Genomic DNA, 15141 nt, shown 5'->3' on the forward strand with positions numbered 1-15141 from the left:
GCATAAAGAGGAGAATCTCAAGTAAGAGTAGAGAGGTTATTTTACCTCTTTATTTGGTACCAGGGCAACCTCTTCTGAAATAGTGTGTCCAGTTCTAGTCCCCACAATTCAAGAAGGATTTTGATAAATTGGAGAGGGTTCAGAGAAGAACCACAAGAATAATTAAAGGATTAGAAATCCGGCCTTATAGTGATAGACACAAGGGGCTCAATCTATTTAGCTTAACAAATGTAAAGTTAAGGGATGACTGATTAGAGTCTGTAAGTAAATAAATACTTGGACAACAAATGTTTGATAATGGGCTCTTCAGTCTAGCAGAGAAATGTGTAACACAATCCAATGGCTGGAAGTTGAAGCTAGACAAATTCAGGCAGGTAATAAGGCATAATTTTTAACAACAAGAATAATTAACCATTGGAACAATTTACTAAGGATTGTGGTGGATTCTCCATCACTGACTATTTTTAAATCAAGCTTGAATGTTTCTTCTAAAAGATCTGCTCTAGGAATTATTATAGGGAAGTTCTGTGGCCTGTGTTATATACAGGAGGTCAGACTAGATGATCACAATGCTCCCTTCAAGCCTTAGAATCTATGATTGTCATTTAGATGCCTAAGTGCTTGATTTGTGATTGCAATCAGGCATGGTGCTTAGAAATCTAAAGAATAAACTGTGCCTGCTAATAATGTGGTATTTATGCTGTTCATGAAACTGCAGCTACCCCATATGGTATAACTTCCTCTGTAAATTCATTAGCTCTTGTTATTTACATACTGGATAATAGGATTAGAAAAGTAAGTGACTGAAATGCCCTTTTATAGAGAATCAAATCTATCCAAATGCTTAACATAGTCTATAACAGAAGACATGTCAGATAGTAAATTGACTCTGCAGTTGATCTTATTCAAAAGGGAAGATCAGAGAAGATGTAGCTTTTCCCAAATGTCTGTCCCAACTGGGAGAGAAAATTTGCAACTCTAGATCAGATTTCTTGGTATTTGGCTTAATGCAGTTGTAGAGTGAAATCCAGGCTCTAAAGAAAGCAGTAGGAGTTTTGAAATAAATGTTGGTTACAGTTTCTCCATGTGTGCGTGGGTGTGCATGAACATGGGCAGGTGTGTGTATGTGGCAGGAGGGATGATGTTGAGATTAGGACAGGGAATTAAAAAGGAAAGGACAGGAAGGAATTTGATTTTACTCATCTTGCAACTTTCCCAAAGTATATTTTAAAATTAAGTTTCAGGTAGCAAGAGAGACAATATATAACTAATAATACGAACAAAACAATAGAACATAGCCCATTCAGAATGCATCAACACTTAAAAGGCAGATCCTCAGCAAAAGACACTATGGAATTTTGAGTGTGTGGCAGCAGGTCCACACAGCTAGCTGGTGTGCAGCAGGCTATACAGCACTGTTGAGTTACAACCCAACTTGCTGCACACTAAGGCTCTATGTGGACAAGACCTTAGAGTGATTAAAATTACTGCCTCTCAATGACCCACATGCTGAGTTTAGGTAGGGTGACCAGCTAGCAAGTGTGAAAAATCAGGAGACTTTTTGTTTTTCAGGGGGAGGTATAGTTGAGTATAAAAGACAAAGCCCCTAATATCAGGATGGTCCCGATAATTTCAAGACGTCTAAGCTTACAAGATACCTTTTCTAACTGCCAGCTCTGCAAACACAACTTGGGTTCTGCAAGTTAAGCTATTCTTTCCAACTCATGCATCACAACCAATAATAAAGGGTGTACAACTGGAACTTCGTTAGTAACACTGTCAATGATGCATGAGTGGGAACAGAACACAGCTCATTCCACCGTAACTGTGTTGGCTCGGAAGTACTAACAAGAGAACAAAGTAGGAGAAGTTATTTTTTGTCAGAAAAGTACACTGATGTAACTGAATATATATTGGAGCAAGAGCTGTTGATTAAAAATGTGGCATTTTCACATAATCACTTTTCTGAGCCTAATTGTATTTTAAGTTTCAGCTTTTAAAGGTTGTTCTCTACTCATCCTGCATTTCAAGCCTTTTACCTCACTTTGACATGGTCTTAATCTAATTTTGGTTTTACATTCAGGGATCAGCCAAGAGTCACTATATTATACTATACTGTGTATTCTTGTCATTTGTGATTTCTCATTGCATTCATTACTTTCAACAAGTCTTGAGCCAAGTCATTGCTGAGTACATGCAGCTTTCTCAATACACACTCCTAAACCTCTAAAGCCTTGTCCTCATTAGCACAAAGTTATAGCCATATTAAGGGAAACTACTTTAGAGAGTACTTACTATCCCTCCACAAACACATTCAGAACCCATAAAGTCAAAAAATAATAATATATTTATATATTATCTTTGATTCAGAATGATCCCCAAATGGTTTTCAGACTTAAACTATACCTACTGGTAGCTATCAGTTCACACACATTAGTTGAAGGTAAGAATGAGCTGTTTTGCAACGAGCACCTATTTTATACTTCTGCTGCATATCAACTGCCAGATGTTGCCCAAAAAATATCAGTTGCTGCTTAAGGCAGAAAATCAAGCACAATTAGGGGATGATTTGGTAACACTTTGACACGGATGGTGACCATGTTGAAGTTTTGAATCTGGCATGGAACACTAAAGCACATAACACGAATGGTTAACAGAAAACTGAGAAATGCTAATACACAAAAACAACCCTTTCTTTAACTGAAAGTGAACATCAACAGGCAGACTGAAACCCAAACATGCTGACTGATTTTTGAAAAATATCAGAAATTAGTTCATGGGCAATGCTCTACCTCCAGTGACTCTGAGGGGCATGCAGTATTTGCTTGTTGGCACATAGAGGACTTAAGGGTTTTGTTGGTGTTTTACAACATTTTATTGATTTCATACGGAAACAGTAACCTACATATATAAAAAAAAATACAGGGCCTGATCCTACTATCCTAATTTACATGAGCAGATTGACTACTCATGCAAGATTCCTATTTATTTATATCAGCAAATTTAAAGTGACTTTTGTTATGCTATTTAGGTAAAGTAGCTAGGGTTGCATTATTGGGCCTATTTATAGTATATAAACACAACCAGTGAGATTCTCACCCCCACTGCAGCCCCTTTTTGCCTGGTAAAGTGCCAGAGTGATGAAAAGGGGCTCTAAAAGATCCTGATCCGTGAGGGAGAATTCTTGGTGCACAAAACAGCCTAAAGGCTTCCTTCTGAATTTCCCCTTGCAAGTACAGGTGTAGGGCAGTGCTTGCCAAACTGTGAGTCACTGTTGCTTTGGGGAGCCCCAAAGGATTCATGGTGGAGCCACGAGTATCTGGGAAATTTTTTTAATCCATATGCTTGTTTTTTTCAAATTAAGAGACTATTAAACTAGACTTAAAAATCACCTGCATCTTATCTATGCATCTTACACTGCTGTTGCTATGGCGGCGGGGGCAGGGAAGGGGAGGATCTCTCTGTGCCCTTCACTCCTGCAGAGGGCCTTCTCCAGAGATGCTGCTGCTGGGGGCAGGATTCAGCAGGAAGGATCTTGGAGGAAAGCTCCCTGCTGGAGTGGAGGACAAAGAGAGGCTTGTAGTGCTGGTGGAACTAGCAGATAAGGGATGTGGACAGAGACTGAGTGGGGAGACTGGTACATCTAATTTTTATAATGGAACATTTTTTACCAAATGCTAAGCCTACACGTAGCAAAGGTTTGGCTGAAGAAGAAGACGATTTTAAGAAAGTTAAACAGAAAAGGAAGAAAAGTAGATAATGCGATGACAGTTACATTATGTTGGATTTTCGTGTCTCAATATTATTGCACAAAGTCCACAGCCACAATGTGTCATTTATTTTCAGGTGTTAGTAAATGAAACTTTGAGGTCAGGGAAACTACAGAGGCATTTAGAAACCAAATACCAAGCATTCGTAAATAAGAGCTGTGATTTTTTTCCACCAAATGAGAAGCATTAGCAAAAAAAAAAAAAAAGTCATGTCTAAACAAGCAACTATTCCCCAGAAAGACTTAGAAGCATCTTATGTTGTGGCCATGAAGGTTACAAAATACAAACAAGCACACACCATTGGAAAGACCCTTCTATTTCCAGCAGCAATAGACATGTGTAGAATTATGATTGGGGAACAAGCAGCCACAGCACTGAAAACCATTCCCATGCCAGAAGGACAGGATTGGTCGCCATGGTGGGCCCTGGAAAAACAGAGGCAAGATCTAGGGAGAGACTGCGGGGAAGGCAGGACTTTTCTACAGAGGGAAACTCACAGTGGGAGCAAAGTAGGCTTCTGTGGGAGGGAGCCCTGAGATAAGGTTTTTAAGTAGAGAAGAGAAGACTTCGGTAGCCCAAGAGGGCAGAAGAATTATTCATTTGGACTTTTGTTTGGATTTGTTTATGCTACCCTGGAATGGGTCTGAATGTATGTGACTTGGGTGGAGCCACAGAAAACCTAGGGCCCGTGGCAGCAGATTTCAGGAGGTGCTGGAGCTGAAGATAGTGGCAACATCCCACACCGACGTAAGGGGGCACACTAAAGATGAGTGAGCACTGCCGCAATTGGATTATAGAATTAAACAAACCGTGTGATGGACAAGTCACAAAATTGTCCAAATTTTAAAGACCCTCTTGAATCTAGTGTCCTGTGTCAGTAAAAAGAAACAAACCAAAAAACAGTATTTGGTTGTAGGGCGACACCACATTTTAAAATATCTACAAGGGAGCTGCTGTACTAAAATGTTTGCAACTCACAAGAGTAGGAGGCATACTGGGGATGTGGCTGAGGATGTAAGGGATGCATTGGGAATGGATACAATGCTTCAGAGCAGCACTGTGGCCCCTGGGCAGCAAGGGACAGGTTGCCCTAATTTAGACTGATCCTAGGGCTGTCTAATGGGTACTGCAGTGCAGCACAGAATTAGGAAGGTGCAAACGTAGTTTTAAGCCACCTTTGCTGAACTCAGTCCATGGGGAGGACAGCTAAGACTTTCACCCCTCAAAATTAACCAAATTCAATATACACATTTATCATCACGCAAATGTTTCTGAAGCTACATTTTCCCATTCATTTTATGAATGGCGTACTCAAAAATTTGGATAAAAGGATGTTAGTAAGCAAAAACAATTCTATATGCAGTAACTATAAGAACTATACTAAAGCTATAGAACTGTAATATAAGTTATGAGAACTATAATAAAAGAAAAAATAAACTGAGTTGAAATCAAATAGAATCTATTCTGAGTGTCTAGGTATCATAAGGATCTTTTCATGTATCAGATATGCGTTGAGATAGAAGTACCTTCAATATATGAACACAAGCCTCTTAATTACTTTTTTTCCATTAATATTTTTCCAATTAGAATTCTCTGATAGGCCACACAAGATTCCCATACAGTAGTTATAGAAATCACTGAAACTGTATTGACAGACAAACTCAGTATTCTCATCTTTGAGCTGTCCATTAAATACAGGAACTTGAATTCTTTTTTTTTGGCATCTAGTTGTATAAACTGAACAATAGGGGGTGATAAGAATCCTGAGACCCAGATAACACAGCTATTCACATCATTTGTGAGACCATGTAAGATAAAATAGAAATCAATACGAGAAAGTTTGGTATCTGGCTGCAAAAAAAGATATAGTCTATCTCTGGAGTGGAAAGTCCTAAAAACATATGTTAGGCTTTTGCATTAAATACCTAGAACCTCTGTATATCACAGTCACAGATGTATTGGCTATGACCCAGGTCGAACTGGGACAAGACAGTAATACGATCTCCAATTCAGTATACATTGAAAAAATATTTATTTTAACATCACATAAAAATCAGCACCAGTGCTGCTCAGTGTGTGAGTTTAGCCATTTGTGAACTCATGACCACTCAGATTAATTACTGCTATCACAGCTCTGCCCTTTATATCTGAATCACTTTGGGATTTAAGGATTTCTTGTTCATGCTAGTACCTCCTCACTGTTTATTGTTGAAGATAATAAGATTATGGTGGAATTTCCAAATGAGAGCCATGTAATATAGCTCAGGAACCTGTCTTGAGAATTCTGAGGGGATGGTACACCTGGGCAAAATGTTTATAATCTTCATCAGGCAGGAACTGTCCAGATTTTGTCAGCTTCATGTTTCTGATATTGTGCCTCTTCTTTTCTCTGTATTTGTGGTTTAACTTTTACATTTCATGCTATTTGTCTTACTGGTTCAAAAACTGCCTTCACAGGCTCTTGCATCATTTGCATTTGTCAGGGTAGCCAGTATCATATGCCATCCTTTCATTGCAGTGTTTCTGGTGAATTTGGTGTCAAAGTTGTAGCGTGAATAGCCCTTAAAGTTTACTTTTCAACACTTCATCTCAAATTGAAGAGGCTAAAGCAGACAGGACTAATATCAAAATCTCAAAGCAACATCACTAACAGTCAAGTGGCCAGATGAAAAACAATCAAGAGCCAAACAGAAAATTATTGAATAACCCATGTTCACCTTACTGTAAGATTCACAACTGATATACCTGCTGACTTTCAGCAGCCAGAACTGGAGACAGCTGGCTCTCACATCTTCTCCAGTTGTAAACTTAGCTCTCTTCCCACTGGAAGCAGGTTCATTATGTAATAGTAACGAGCACCAGTCAAAGCTGCTACTTATACATTCCAGCACTGAAACCCAGATTGGTCTGGAACTCTCATCAAAGGACAGACCCATGCAATTGAAATGACACATAATCAAGGCATTAACCAGTCATTCCACTGAGTTCAAACTTAGATATTATCTAAGGAGGTTGCTAATGTACAGAGAAAGCTACTGGTACTGTAATTCTACTTATTTCCTCTGATTGTAATTCAATTCAAGGACAAAATGATTAAATTAAACCCTAAGATACATATTTTATAAGGTCAAAGTCATATGTTCTAAAAGACATTTAGATGTTAAAAGTATTTACTAGAGCTATGTAACAACCTCATTTTGATCATTCTGAAAACTAAATTTAGAGATGTCCAATTATTAATTCTAGCAAGAAGTCAAATTGGGTCAAACAATATTAATGAGAAATATAGCTGCATGTCAATGGCATAACAGAGAAATTGAAATGAATAGTGAGATGGCAGAACATTCAGAGAAAAACCTGTATTCTAGGCAGTAAAAGAGCAAATGCCAATAAAAGCACATTGACTTGAAAGAAGACAACTGTATAGCCACCAGAGAGAGAACCTCAAAAGTTGATACCAAGTACCTTAAAGACAAATACTTCAAAAGTTTCCCATGCAAAATGCTGCATTTAAGGTCCATAATACAGAAAAGATAGTGCCTTCGTAGCTTTCACCATTGGTCTCAGTTCCATAATAAATCCAAAGCCTGTTTCAAATTTCTCAAAATAAAACAGTTATTCAAAATAGAACTATTTGACAGACAGATCAACAGGCAGGATTAATTCCATGTTCATCTTCTGCTTTGATAAAACTTAATACGCTACAAAAAATATTTTCACATGTTTGTTATTGACTTTATTTTATGAAAGATCAGATTGTGTGATCTGGGGCTGAACAGCCACATACTTCTGTATTAGCTAATAACAAGTTAACATGATGTTGAATTTCTTCTGTGAAACAGGGGATTGTGAGTACAAGCAAGAAACCTATGTAATAAACACACTGTCATTAAACTACGGTTGTGACATGAAGGTTATTTCCAAGATACCTTGATGTAGTAGCTACTGGTAAATGTTGATGTTCTAATGATAACCACTATACAATATCTACGTTCCATCAGAAAAAAATGTTAAAAGGAAGGCAGATAGGTATAAAATTTTCATTCCTTTCAAAGAGAAAGGCCTGCCATTTTCCCCCAGTTAGCATTCTGATAGGAAGTGTGCTGTTCAAGGGCATGTGCAGAAGAACTACAGGCATATGGTTGATAACATGCATTTTAAAAATCAGTGGGACAGTGTATAAAGACAGGTAGATAAACAGACACATGGTAGGTAGTTCAGGAAGGCCTTGAATCTATAAATCCTTGTATGGTACAAGCGAGAGTACATGAGACACAAGTAAGGTTAAGTACTAGTTATAGTCCTTCACACTGACTGGCACCGAGACTCAAGCCCCCTCCATGCACACTAACTTATTCATAAGTGTAAAAAGGAGTGGGGGATGGGCAGAAAATGTGCACATCTGAAGAGACATGTTTAAGTATGTTCCTCATGTTACTAAGCCACTTACCCATGTATGACGTTTATAAGCTTTGCCCCTGCTAAAATAAATACAGTTGAAGGCTTGATAGTGTTCACTTATATGGTAGGGAAGAATTATTCCCTCAACTTCAGGGGTCACTGTATGAAATTCTATATTCTGTGTAATGCTAGAGATCAGACAAGATGATCTTAGTGTTTCATTCTGGCCTTAAAATCTGTGGGTCTGATTCTCATTTACACTAGGACCCATTTACACTGCTCTGTATATTGACACCCACTTTAAGACCCCTTTCCTCTGCCAGGGCAGTGTAAAGAGGCCTTTGAACAGTGATACTCAGACCTCAATGGCTCAAGAACCAAATTAGAGATCAACATTACCCAAAAGAGCCAAAGTAGTGTGAATTCACTGTTTCATTTACTATATATCTATTATTCTCACAGCAAAATGACCAAGTATTCTACCATTGGTTAATAAAATAATAAAAGCATCCTGATTGGTTAATAATTAAATCAGAAAGTGGTTTGACATATCATGTCTTGCAAAGAGTCACAGGAAACACATTAAGGAGCCACTTGCGGCTCCTGAGCCTCAGTGTGAATATCACTGCCTTAGAGTAAATGAGAATCAGGCCCTACTAATCTATAGAGTTTTATATTTTAAAATTTTCATAAAAATTCTCTTACCTCTTTCTCCATTTGTAGTCCTTCTGCTCTGATATTTCTTTCAAATACCTCTCTCTTCTCTGTCTGTGGGCTAGATTTTCTGTACACCAGAATGTAATCAATCCGGCATTTTCCATCCCTAAAATATAGCCCATTGGATTTGTTTTTATCAGGTACTCCCTGTGAAGAGCAAAAACAATTATCAAAGCATATTTGACTATCACCATTTGAACCTAAGGAGCTACAAATTTCAGTGAGATTCAATATAAAAGGCTTGACTGGTAAGCAATTAGGAGAAGTCTTTAAGTGCTTTGTGTGTGATGTTTCGTAAGATTGATAGCTTTGTCTAGCATCCCATACACAAATACGTCTGGATTTGATGATCTCTGCTTAAGCAGAAGGGGTACTGACCTCCCAGATTGAAAACTAGTATGCCTCGTTAGGCAAGCTTTAAAGTCAGGAGGAAAGGGAGACAAAGGGAGATTTTATGTCACTTGAAGTCTGACAGGAACTTTTAACATATAAAATTAAGTAAAAGATGGAGTTATTCTGAAACAAAAGCTGAAGACTAAGAGTTTAATGTACCAAAATATCCACATACGAACAAAGTAAAAGAACTGGAAGCATTTCAATGTGATGGTGATTATGACCCACTGTGTTAAGCATAACTCTCCCCTGGCTGGCAGGTCCCCTGTATGGCAGCAACAGCTTCAGTAGCACTCCACAGGTGGCAGAAGAGGACTGTGATGAGGCATCTGCCCACATTGGCATGCATGGGGTCTATAGAGCCCTAGGGAGGCTGCATGGGAAGCAGCCCATAGGAAGAGAGGCTGCAAGAGCAGCCAATCTGGGCTCAGGAGGCCCATAGAAGAACCACCACAGGGCAGAGCAGGGGCAGTTACTCTCTGGAGCTCAAGGAGGGAGAACTGGGTGCCTTGCAGTTGGAAGGAAGCTAGCACCTTGGACAGAGCAGTAGTGGCAGGGACCTGGGGAGCAAAACAGAGCTGCTGGCTGTTGGGACTTGCGGGCCGGAGGCCCTGAGAAGAGGGTGAAGAATGTGCTGGGGCCATAGAGAAGTGGCCCAGGGAACTTAAGCAGCACTGGTGGAGAAGTTAAGGAGAGGCAGCAGGAAGCTGCTATCTACAGATCCTGGGCTGGGAATCAGAGTAATGGGCAGGCCCAGGTCCCTCCCACTTGCCTCTGGGGAAGTGGCTGGACTGTAGAACTCAGAGATACTTCTTCCCCCCTCAGCCCCAGAAGAGGGAAAACATGGATGGTGGCATGGCTGGAGGCCCGAGTCATGAAGAGGACACTGTGGGTCTGCAAGTGAGGACGACAACAGGAGAGGCACCACCAGGAGAGGGCGCAGCAGCTGAGAGAGCTAATCCCTGAGATGGCCAGCAGAAGGCACCATGCTGGTGAGTGACCCCCATGACAAAGACACAAAAGTTCTATTTCCATCCCAGCACAGTCCCACTAGATTAACTTTAGAACACTATGGAATTAGTGAACATACCTTCCGACTGCATTTACCACACTGGAAATAACTCACAGTCTATCTTTATCAACAGCTAAAGAAAACACTACTTCTTGACTATTACCTATAAATAATGGATCTGTTCAAGAATTTGCTACCCTTGCAACAAGCAAACAGATTTAACTTTTTTTTTTTGCTTTAGTAAACAGAGATCAGCAGAGACTGATTCCTTTCCAAAAATCTAATAAACCAGGAAACCAGTCTCTTTTAAAGAGTCAGGTCAGTGTGGAGGAGAAGCTTGCCTTTTATCCCTCACACTTTTTACCACCACCTCTCTCTCTCTCTCTGTTTCTCTCTATATTATATAATACACACATTCACACACACACCCCATAGTCTGCAGTACCACCCCTGTCAGCTGGTAGGTTTATGCTTTTGTGTAGATGGGGTATGTTGCTCAAAGTGTGGAGGTTGTAAATGTGTTTTGAGGGATTTTTTTTTAAAAGAAATGTTAAAGTGCTTAGAGCCTGACATAAGCAGTGTTACACACTGAAATAACAAAACTCTTCAGCCATTGGAATGAGCAGAGAGAGTGGAGTGATGGAGAAGAGCTCGCAGGAGCCCTCCTGTTAACATTCCACAGCCAAACTGAAGAGACAATTGAGGTAGTTTCCTGTCTGTGATGAGTCACCCTCTATCTGGATACTGGCAAACCATCCCTGCCAGAAATAAACTAAACCCTGTGGCTGATTAAATAAAAAAAACCTTCTTAAAAATCAAATATTCTGCCTTTCAAATGCACTGTCAGGCATTTTCAGACCATTTTCCCAGAGGAGAACTGTCCCCCATTTTAAATGGCGCAGTCTGAACATTGTGCACGATCAATGTAATAAATGTATCTTGCAGGCAAAAAAGGATAAATATTCCCAACTAGGGTGCTTGGTGTTTGCCTCCTTGGTTCTGGTTATGAGAAAGCATCTTAGTTTAAATGTGAAAGCAAATGAGAAGGTTCCACATGGCCCTTAGCCTTGGGACACTAGGCTCGCTGCAGGCTAAAAGAGAGGAATTTTTGAAAGAACTGCTCATTAAAATATTGACTTCACAATGCCTGCCAGGTGCAGAGTTGGTACAGTATGTAAGGTTTGTCAAGTAAAAAAGAAGGCAAGAAAAATGTTTAAAAGCATTAGGAGATGATGAGAGACCATTTGTATCTATATTGTATATAGTACTGATAAATGACATCAGCAAATACACTAGGGAAAGATTCTGCAGAGCATTAAATATGAAAATAATTCAGGAAAACATATTGCTTAACTTTCCCTATAAAACTGCGACTTTGGGGGGGGGAGGGGAAAAAAAAGCAAGGGGATATTTAAGTAAATGAAAGGTAAAGCAAAGTCTTTAAAAACAATGGGGCTGATTGTGGTCCCTTCTCCATTCCCTATATGCAGCCCTTGGGAGACCACTGTAAGTTAAAGTAGAACCTGGAAATACAGAGGACACACAAGTGGCTCAAAGGCAAGCCACCTTTGTCCCCTCTCCCCCTGGGCTGTGGGTTCTGTGCTGCGTGTCCAGGAGGTACAGCACAGGATCTGCCCCAGTGATCTTATGTATATTATGGAGGTGTCCATAGTGACTCCATAGTACAGGTTAAATTCAGATTTATGTTTAAAGCCAGATTGAAGTTCCCTCTGTTTCCCATTTTAATGATTGAATTTAGTCTCTGACTCTGACGTAACTCCTCAGAATACAACTGGCTTTTCTTTAAATGTTTCTTAAGCAAACAGTCAGTATTTTGCCCCATTTTCCCTGGTCTATCTTTGGATTCTTCTGGTTACATAACCTCAGGTACACACACTCCAAATTGCATGTGCGCACACGCGCACATTCTGATAACACCTTTGACTTAGGCTTTTTTCTGAAATCTTAAAATTAAACTGAGAGTTATTGCTTTGATATTGGGGGTGGAGCAAAATCCAGTGCAGCAGCCATCTGCTTAGCAACACAGGTTGCCAGGAATGCATCATTCCAGTGCACCAGTCACTGCACTGGTTCTGCAATTAATATAGAGTTCAATTCAAAGTCTCTGTTCTGATATTAAAAACCTACCTCTGAGACTGGCCCTAACTACCTGAGATATATCCCTCTCCTTCCCTTAATATGACTGCCCATGACAATGGCATTCCCGCGGAAGTGTGAAACTGTCCCATCCAATTCAGGCCATTTTGGTTTTAAAAAAAAGACTAACACTTCTTGATGGAGTTTCTTGCTGTCTTGTCAGCCTCATTTATAACCTACACATTTATATAGCTGCAACTCATTTTGCTGAGAATGTATTAGTATTGCATGTTCGCAGGACCCACTGTTGGGTTCCATAAACATACAGAGACAAACACACAGAGTCTATATAGTATGTGTATCAAAGATATGCTCAAAATCTATGGCCCTCTAGTGTCAGAATACACTTCATGGCAGTAATCACAGTAGAAAGTTGAATAGGACTTTAATAGAAATATGAGTAGGAAGACAAGGGAATTTTAAAGCTGCTTACCTGCACTTCCTTTTAAAGAGCAGTCAATTCACCATGAGAAACGCTGAAGCACCTTTCACTTAAAAGCAGATTTGCTTTATCATATTTCCCATATCTTTTGGTCCTTCGTTTTTCATTACGAGGGACATTTGTATGAAAATAGGATCTTTGGGTCTAAAGAGCTCATCTGCTCTTGTTGCTTATTCCCACCTGAAATCATAATCCTCTGTATGTGACTTTATGTTTGGTAGCTGGAGAATAACTTGTAATGCCACTAAGGATTATGACTATAGGAAAGAAGAATAAGCAGGAATATGTGCACTCAAGTACAGTTATGGTCTGAAGAGGGACTATGTTTTTCATGTATATAGTTTTCCGTCACTACTTTTTAGGTTGTAAATTCTTTGGAGCAGGAGCTGCATCTTCTGATGTGTCTGTATAGGGCCTACCACATTTTTGGCGGTAGTGTAGTATAAATAATAATGACATAGGAAAAAACCTACGTTAAAATAATGCTATTTAGGCTTCAAAATCAAGCCCTCAAAGATTAGGAAGTGACAGATCTATAGTTGTCTGTGTAACTGTAGTGAAACCATTTGCAACTCATTTTGCATGCCCATTTTGTACATTGAATGAGGCCGGGATACTGTGGAAAAAATAGTATGTGATCATGTAATTAAAAATATAATGCATATGCCCAAGGTGGAGGGGTCAAGGGGTGAATTAAGGTTGAATGGGCGACCACTGCGAGTTGTAGGTGCTCAGATCATTTAAAAGTCAGGCCACTTATTTTTTTTCATGCCTAAATATGAATTATTTAGCATGACTTATGAGGAGAGGCTGAGGGAACTGGGATTGTTTAGTCTGCAGAAGAGAAGAATGAGGGGGGATTTGATAGCTGCTTTCAACTACCTGAGAGGTGGTTCCAGAGAGGATGGTTCTAGACTATTCTCAGTGGTAGAAGAGGACAGGACAAGGAGTAATGGTCTCAAGTTGCAGTGGGGGAGGTTTAGGTTGGATATTAGGAAAAACTTTTTCACTAGGATGGTGGTGAAACACTGGAATGCGTTACTTAGGGAGGTGGTAGAATCTCCTTCCTTAGAAGTTTTTAAGATCAGGCTTGACAAAGCCGTGGCTGGGATGATTTAATTGGGGATTGGTCCTGCTTTGAGCAGGGGGTTGGACTAGATGACCTCCTGAGGTCCCTTCCAACCCTGATATTCTATGATTCTATGATTATGGGGCCTAAGCTTTGTGCTCCCACTTTGAAAAATTTTGGCTTTACTTACTCCTATTCCACTGAAGATCTGACTAGTCCTCCCCTACTGGACACACCACTGGTGGTATAAGCGAAAAACTGCATTTGAGACAGATCTCTGGGAACAGAGTTGCTCAGCCCAGTGGATTGTGGCCTAATGCACAAACTGCCTGATCCTCAGTTCTCTGTCTAGTGGACCCCAGCCCTGAGGAAGCAAGAAGTCACTAAGAGGAAGTTAATGTTGCAAGCCTTGCATGGGAAGGGGGGGAATTGTATGCTGCAAAGCCACAACTCCCATCTCTGTACATACTACTTACCACCATTTTGCATGATCAGATTTGTTTTCTCTGCACTACCCAGTGGATGGTGACATATGTCCCATGTCTGGTAGCCAGTGCTGTCTATCACAAATGCATGAGATCATTCCAGTCCCTGAGGATTAATGCAGTGACACATTGATAGGCCAGATGAACCAATAACACACTGGTGCAATCACTACTGGAATACTGTGTCCAGTTGTGGCATCAACCATTCGAGAAGGATGTTGATAAATCGGAGAGGGTTCACAGAAGGGTCCCAAGAATGATTAAGGGATTCTGAACCCAAAAGATTTTATATTTCCATGTTATGATTTTAGAGCAGAGGTCATTTTTAAGGGCCCACACACACGATCACAGGATTGGATAAGAGTGGGCCTGCAGTGAATAAGCCTTTCAAAAAATTACATTTATTCCCTGTATGGTTTAGTCTATTGGCTCTTACCTCTCCAACTGTTTCCAATCTGCTGGCTTCATCTGAAGTACTGGTCAAATTACCATGGTGAAGAAGAGAGTCATTATCTTTGCAAGGGCTGTTTACTTCTTCTAACTCATCAAAAAAAATGTTCACGTCCTTGGCTACTACAAGCAAAAACAAAACCAAAAATAGAGTTTCAAACTAAAACTGAAAAGAGGCACTGAAAATAATACATTATAATAACCAAATATTGTACTTTTGCTTGAGATAAATATGAGATAAATAC

At 39.8% G+C, this 15141-nt stretch overlaps 1 protein-coding gene across 9 annotated transcripts in view; it reads right to left on the reverse strand.

The window, feature by feature from the left end:
• ANO4 (anoctamin 4) overlaps window positions 1-15141 on the reverse strand; it is a 292125-nt gene that overhangs the window by 148006 nt on the left and 128978 nt on the right. For 8 of the 9 annotated variants that reach the window (XM_048835453.2, XM_048835454.2, XM_048835448.2 and 5 more), the window contains 2 exons: window positions 14883-15019; window positions 8877-9035 (listed from right to left, as the gene is read on the reverse strand). In XM_048835453.2, the coding sequence (XP_048691410.1) occupies window positions 8877-9035; window positions 14883-15019 (296 nt within the window). The remainder of the gene's footprint in view (window positions 1-8876; window positions 9036-14882; window positions 15020-15141) is intronic. The other variant, XM_048835452.2, reaches the window with a different exon arrangement.

The sequence above is a fragment of the Caretta caretta genome, chromosome 1 (assembly GCF_965140235.1).
Source record: "Caretta caretta isolate rCarCar2 chromosome 1, rCarCar1.hap1, whole genome shotgun sequence".
NCBI classification, from domain to species: Eukaryota; Metazoa; Chordata; order Testudines; family Cheloniidae; genus Caretta; species Caretta caretta.